At 44.4% G+C, this 7,915-nt stretch overlaps 1 protein-coding gene across 1 annotated transcript in view; it reads right to left on the bottom strand.

The window, feature by feature from the left end:
• foxo1a (forkhead box O1 a) overlaps positions 1-7,915 on the bottom strand; it is a 102,946-nt gene extending 95,031 nt beyond the window's left edge. Inside the window, exon 1 of the mRNA XM_014163676.2 lies at positions 6,671-7,915. Coding sequence (XP_014019151.2) covers positions 6,671-7,285 — 615 coding nt within the window. The 5' untranslated portion in view covers positions 7,286-7,915. The remainder of the gene's footprint in view (positions 1-6,670) is intronic.

Genomic DNA, 7,915 nt, shown 5'->3' with positions numbered 1-7,915 from the left:
AGTATTCACAGTATTCACAATATTTACAGTATTTACAGTATCTACAGTATTTACAGTATTTCCATTATTTACAGTATTCACAGTATTCACAGTATTTACAATATCCACAGTATTTACCGTATTCGCAGTATTCACAGTATTTACAGTATTTACAGTATCCACAGTATTTACCGTATTCGCAGTATTCACAGTATTTACAGTATTTACAGTATCCACAGTATCTACAGTATTCGCAGTATTCACAGCATTTACAGTGTTCACAGTATCCACAGTATTTACAGTATCCACAGTATTTACAGTATTCACAGTATCTACAGTATTCGCAGTATTCACAGCATTTACGGTATTTACAGTGTTCACAGTATCCACAGTATTTACATTATTCACAGTATCTACAGTATTCACAGTATTCACAGTATTTACAGTATTTACAGTATCCACAGTATTTACAGTATTCACAGTATTCACAGCATTTACGGTATTTACAGTGTTCACAGTATCCACAGTATTTACAGTATTCACAGTATCCACAGTATTTACATTATTCACAGTATTTACAGTATTCACAGTATTCACAGCATTTACGGTATTTACAGTGTTCACAGTATCCACAGTATTTACATTATTCACAGTATCTACATTATTTACAGTATTCACAGTATTTACAGTATTCACAGTATCCACAGTATTTACAGTATTCACAGTATTCACAGTATTTACAGTGTTCACAGTATCCACAGTATTTACATTATTCACAGTATTTACAGTGTTCACAGTATCCACAGTATTTACAGTATTCACAGTATTCACAGCATTTACGGTATTTACAGTGTTCACAGTATCCACAGTATTTACATTATTCACAGTATTCACAGTATTTACGGTATTTACAGTGTTCACAGTATCCACAGTATTCACAGTATTTACAGTATCCACAGCATTTACAGTATTCACAGTATTCACAGCATTTACGGTATTTACAGTGTTCACAGTATTCACAGTATTTACATTATTCACAGTAGACTTGTCGTCGTTGTACAACATAACTGATCCGTGATAAATGTCTTAAAGCTGGTATTTTCCTGTACTACATTGTGGGGCATGTAAGTCTGTCATAACAGTGTAATTCTGCTGACTAGTGTAGTTACATTATAACACATCGTATGAGAGGCCAACTTAATGTGTGCTGCAAAACTTTCCATGAACACCCTCATTAATAACTACACTTTTTAGCCTACTGAGGCATTGCAGAGATAGCTACCGAATCTAGACGTTAAGGACAAGAGTCCTTTGACGTATTTTCATCAACCCCCACCCACTCTAGCACAAAGCAGGCCTTATGAACTACACATAAGACTAGCCTTTCACTTTAGGTATATTAGTATCTGTATGGTTAGTGAGGGGAGGACACTCCTCGAGCTTTCTGCTCTACTTACTCTACCTAGCCTGCATCCAAAATGGTACCCTATTTCCCTACAGGCTACAGTCAAGAGAAGTGCACTCTGTAGGGAAACGGGTGCCATTTGGGACTTGCAACCTACCGTGTCAGGCAAGCTCTAGAACTGGGCCGGGTACCTAACTACATTAACTACATCAGCTTACTGCTGGGTGCTACACAACTTACTGTGATGGGTGCTACACAACTTACTGTGCTGGGAGCTACACAACTTACTGTGCTGGGTGCTACACAACTTACTGTGCTGGGAGCTACACAACTTACTGTGCTGGGTGCTACACAACCTACTGTGCTGGGTGCTACACAACTTACTGTGCTGGGAGCTACACAACTTACTGTGCTGGGTGCTACACCACCTACTGTGCTGGGTGCTACACAACCTACTGTGCTGGGTGCTACACAACCTACTGTGCTGGGTGCTACACAACTTACTGTGCTGGGTGCTACACAACCTACTGCTGGGTGCTACACAACTTACTGTGCTGGGTGCTACACAACTTACTGTGCTGGGTGCTACACAACTTACTGTGCTGGGAGCTACACAACTTACTGTGCTGGGAGCTACACAACCTACTGTGCTGGGTGCTACACAACCTACTGTGCTGGGTGCTACACAACTTACTGTGCTGGGTGCTACACAACTTACTGTGCTGGGAGCTACACAACTTACTGTGCTGGGAGCTACACAACCTACTGCTGGGTGCTACACAACTTACTGTGCTGGGAGCTACACAACTTACTGTGCTGGGTGCTACACAACTTACTGTGCTGGGAGCTACACAACTTACTGTGCTGGGTGCTACACAACCTACTGTGCTGGGTGCTACACAACTTACTGTGCTGGGAGCTACACAACCTACTGTGCTGGGTGCTACACAACTTACTGTGCTGGGTGCTACACAACTTACTGTGCTGGGAGCTACACAACTTACTGTGCTGGGAGCTACACAACTTACTGTGCTGGGAGCTACACAACCTACTGCTGGGTGCTACACAACTTACTGTGCTGGGTGCTACACAACCTACTGTGCTGGGTGCTACACAACCTACTGTGCTGGGTGCTACACAACTTACTGTGCTGGGTGCTACACAACTTACTGTGCTGGGTGCTACACAACCTACTGTGCTGGGTGCTACACAACCTACTGTGCTGGGAGCTACACAACTTTCCTAGAAACCCGGCCATTCCATTAACTTGTTAACATATCCACACTTTCCATGAAGTGTTGTGTGGAGAGTCTGGTGATACAGCAGATAGATGTCCTGGGGGAGAGAGAGAGAGAGACAGAGGGGGGAGGGGGAGAGGGGGAGAGGGGGAGAGAGAGAGAAAGAGAGGGAGGGGGAGGGGGAGAGGGGAGAGAGAGAGAAGAGGGGGAGGGAGAGGGAAGAGGGGAAGAGGGGAGAGGGGGAGAGAGAGAGAGAGAGAGAGAGGGGGAGAGGGGGAGAGGGAGGAGAGGGGAGAGAGAGAAAGAGAGAGAAAGAGAGAGGGGGGAGAGGGAGAGGGAGAGGGGGAGAGGGGGGAGAGGGGAGAGAGAGAGGGAGAGGGGGTTGAGAGAGAGACAGAGAGAGGGGGGAGGGGAGAGATAGAGAGATAGAGGGAAAGGGGGAGGGAGAGAGGGGGGAGAGAGATAGAGAGTGAGAGAGAGACTAGTGAAAGCCCAGCTGTGTTTCTGTCTCTACCAGCCTTGGAGATATAGAGGCTTCCCTCCTCTCCTCTCTTCCCTCTCCTCTCCTCTCCTCTCTTCCCTCTCCTCTCCTTTCCTCTCTTCTCCTCTACTCTCCCTCCTCTCACTCACTCACCCTCCTCTCATCTCCCTCCTCTCCTCTGCTCTCCTCTCTCTTCTCTCTATCCTTTCCCTCCCTCCCTCCTTCTCTCCCTCCCTCCCTGGGAGTTCAACATTAGTGTGTGTGCTTCTCACACACACTCGCACACACAAATGCACGCATGACCGCACACGCACTCGCACACACAAGGCGTAAAGGCGTGGTACTCCTCGTCTGCCAAGCCACTCTGGAATGTCACTGACAGACATTACTGCTACCGACACATGGAATGAGAGAGAGAGACACATTCTTATCCAGAGACATTTACATAAATAGAATTTAAAAAGTTTAAAAATCATCATTAAAAAACAGGTGTTGGTAACCTGTATCGTTCTCCTGACATTTTGAAGGGTGCTAATACTAACCAAAGACAGTAGAATGAATTATATCCTAAACTAATTTTTCTTCGTTTTGTGCTCCTGATAGTCTCTCTCTCTGTTTATGACGTCTAACTAAAAATTTCTGTTCTTACCCCCTCAAAATCATCACCAACATGTCAATAATCTACCAACAGACATGGTGTTATGGGGTCAAAGATGAGAGGTTGGGTGATTCTGTCAGCTATTTTCAATAATCATTACAACTACTACTTACTTACACGACAGTGATTCCAGGTGTTACATGGCAGTAAGTCCAGGTGTTACAGGACAGTAAATCCAGGTGTTACAGGACAGTAAGTCAAGGTGTTACACGACAGTATGTCCAGGTGTTACAGGACAGTAAGTCCAGGTGTTACAGGATAGTAAGTCCAGCTGTTACAGGACAGTAAGTCAAGGTGTTACACGACAGTAAGTCAAGGTGTTACAGGACAGTAAGTCCAGGTGTTACACGACAGTAAGTCCAGGTGTTACAGGACAGTAAGTCAAGGTGTTACAGGATAGTAAGTCAAGGTGTTACAGGACAGTAAGTCCAGGTGTTACACGACAGTAAGTCCAGGTGTTACAGGACAGTAAGTCAAGGTGTTACACGACAGTAAGTCAAGGTGTTACAGGACAGTAAGTCAAGGTGTTACAGGATAGTAAGTCAAGGTGTTACAGGATAGTAAGTCAAGGTGTTACAGGACAGTAAGTCAAGGTATTACAGGACAGTAAGTCAAGGTTTTACAGGACAGTATGTCAAGGTGTTATAGACCTTCATGTGGTGCTACAGGTTAAGGATATCAGTTCTACAACAAAACCATGGTGTGCATCCAAAATGGCGCCCTATTCCCTTCATAGTGCACTACTTTTGACCAGAGCCCTGGTCCATTTGGATGTTAACCATGGTCCTATATGCAAAATCATTTACGTCTATACATCTCTACATGTTATTTAACTTCAACAATGGCAGAATAAGTTCCCTACCAGTCTCCGTCAGTCAGAAGTTCAGGACTATGTACGTCACATAATTACAGGCCAACAGTTTACTTATACAGTCTTCGTTAACAGCTGGCCGTGTTTTAGTGGAAATCGATGAAGAGAGAGAGAGCGAGAGAGAGAGAGAGAGAGAGAGAGAGAGAGAGAGAGAGAGAGAGAGAGAGAGAGAGAGAGAGAGAGAGAGAGAGAGAGAGAGAGAGAGAGAGAGAGAGACAGAGAGAGAGAGAGAGAGAGAGAGAGAGAGAGAGAAGAGAGAGACAGAGAGACAGAGAAGAGAGAGACAGAGAGAAGAGAGAGACAGAGAGACAGAGAGAAAGAAGAGAGAGACAGAGAGAGAGAGAGAGAGAGAGAGAGAGAGAGAGAGAGAGAGAGAGAGACAGAGAAGAGAGAGACAGAGAGAAGAGAGAGACAGAGAGACAGAGAGAAAGAAGAGAGAGACAGAGAGAGACAGAGAGAGAGAGAAGAGAGAAAACAAACACCATTGTTAATACAACCCATATTTATGTTTATTTATTTTCCCTTTTGTACTTTAACTATTTGCACATTGTTATAACACGGTATATAGACATAATACGACATTTGAAATGTCTCTATTTATTTCAAAACATTTGTGAGTGTAATTTTTACTGTTCATTTCTGAGTGTTTATTTTCACTTTTGTTCATTATCTATTTCACATGCTTTGGCAACGTTAACATATGTTTCCCCCATGCCAATAAAGCCCCTTTGAATTGAATTGATATAAGGGGTGAAATAGGAAAGGAAGAGAAGGAGAAAGGGGCTGTCCTTCTCCTGTTAGAAAGAGGTGTGTGCCCTCGTCATCGTAGCACGTGACGGATATACAAACCCTTTCCTCACTCGCACCTCACAATCACCTGCCGGGCCCCTACAGAAATACCTTTACTCTGACTGAGACAGAACCCAAAGTTCTAGCTATGACAGAGGAATAGCAGGAGAGAAACCCAGGCTACACATCTAACTAAAGTCTTAATATAATAACTACATAATAATTATAATAACATATGCCATTCGGTGTTAGTGTGTTTTGGCACAGCGAGTGTAGACAGGGTTGCTGCTAACATACTTTGGCACAGAGACATGAGTGAGACCAGCGTCTGTGTCTCAACTACAGCACAGTATGTTAACTTTGAATATTAGCAGTACTGGGAGAGGAGAGGAGGAGGGACTAAGCGTAGCTAGCCTATCACATCCCATCAGAGTCTGACTCCCAGTACCCTCTTGTGCAATAGTATTATGGGGAGGCAGCCGGAGTTGGACAAGAATCCTATTGAGGCCGCCGTGTGTGTGTGTGTGTGTGTGTGTGTGTGTGTGTGTGTGTGTGTGTGTGTGTGTGTGTGTGTGTGTGTGTGTGTGTGTGTGTGTGTGTGTGTGTGTGTGTGTGTGTGTGTGTGTGTGTGTGTGTGTGTGTGTGTGTGTGTGTGTGTGTCCATTTGCTGACTGGGTTACAATTGGCAACCACAGGTTTCATCAGGACATACAATGAATGGACATAAAGTGACTGATTGATTGGGATACACAAGACCAGCACATCGTGTCTCCTCTGATACAGAGCATGATGCTATAAAGATAGAAATGAACAACTGCACCTCAAGAAATAGCATTTTAACATTGTTTATAATACCCAATCCTACAATAAACATATTCTGGCAAGCAGCATGTCACCCTCACCTGGTCTTACTTATTAGTTACATGTGTTGTTAACATGTGATAACGTGGGTTAATATTGTAATGAAACAAGCAGTGGAGCGGGTCTCGAACCCTCGACCTTCTAAGCCCGAAGTCCAGCGCGCTATCGACTGTGCCGCAGAAGCCTGTTCAAGCGGCAGAGTCGATATAAGCGCTTATAAACCCAGGGTCGTTACAATATCATCATTAAAAAAATTATGAAAAGCGTCAACTTTGATATATATAGGCAATTAAAGGTCAATTTCTCTATATCCTTATCATAGTTTTTTTTTATAGCCCTTAAAACATAACTCAAATGTCATTAGATGAAATGTATTGAAAGCTTTTACCTTCCACCCAGCAGAACTGTTGCTATCTCCCTTGTCCTTGAAATAAGGCACGTTCTTCACCATCCAGTCATAGATCTGAGACAAGGTAAGCCTCTTATCCTGGGTGCTCTCAATAGCCTTAGTTATGAGGTCTGCGTAAGACATATTGCCCCAGGCGTTACGCCGAGATGAACTGCTTTTCCTCTGGGCAGCTGCAGCGGCCGCAGCCGCTACTGAAGATGAAGAGCCGACCGGGGAGGACAGCAGAAGCACCTGTTGCTGCGGGAGTTGGGTGCCGTTCCCCGGGTGCTGCTGCTGCTGCTGCTGCTGCTGATGCTGTTGATGGTGGTCGTGGATGCAGTTTTCCTGACATTGGAAATCATTGCAGAGGACGGTGTGTTTCTGATCCTCTTCGGAGTAGTCTTCAGTCTCTTCTAATAAACTGAGGCTGGAGATGAAATCGGAGTTACTGCTGGGTTCTTGTTTGATAGAAGGGGCGGGAGAGGAGGTGTTGGAGTCGCCCGGGGTGATGAACTCCGGACGCGGCAGGGGCCACGTGCAGGAACGGGGCCGGGAGAGAGGCTCGAAATCCGGGTCGATCTCAACCTGTTGTGGTTGTTGGGCTGCCTCGGCCATAGTAGTAGCTAGAATAGCGTCAAATGTCACATAGAATTAGTAATTAGAAAGTTATTCATACACAGCGGGTGATGTGAAGTCAGCCAGCAAGTAAACAACCGAGAAGGGGGGGTTAGTGGTCGACCACCTGAACAAAAATATCGGTCCGTCCGATAACACTACATTGATATAAAGTCACAAATCAAGGCGGAGACAACAACATCTAAGTCGACGATGAAAAAATAAAAATAAAAATAAGAAGTAGATATTCTGATTGTTAACGAATAGAATAGAAAAGTTAGAATAGAAGAAGAAGAAAAAACCCAGCTTGGTGAACTTTTTGTTTTTACAATCCAAGTCGCAGTTATTATTGAGTGCGCCAGTTCCGTTTACTCTCGCCTGTTGAATGTCAGTTCACAGCCCGACAGCCGTGTTACCGGAGCTGTCCGTAGTAATACCACCCATATCTGACTGACAACTCACACGACCAATGACAGATACTTCAAAAGCAGAAACAGCACTAGGTTTTCATTCTTATAGAGCTGGTAAACATCTCTTTCTCTGAAAAGATTATAACGGGTACGCTTTGTGAAACGGTTGGCTAGGAAACTTAATCGGGTTGTTTTGTTGGAGAGAGAGAGAGAGAGAGAG

The sequence above is a fragment of the Salmo salar genome, chromosome ssa20 (assembly GCF_905237065.1).
Source record: "Salmo salar chromosome ssa20, Ssal_v3.1, whole genome shotgun sequence".
Classification (NCBI taxonomy): Eukaryota; Metazoa; Chordata; class Actinopteri; order Salmoniformes; family Salmonidae; genus Salmo; species Salmo salar.
The sequence above is the reverse complement of the archived record's forward strand: the minus strand, read 5'-3'. Positions and strand labels throughout refer to the sequence as shown.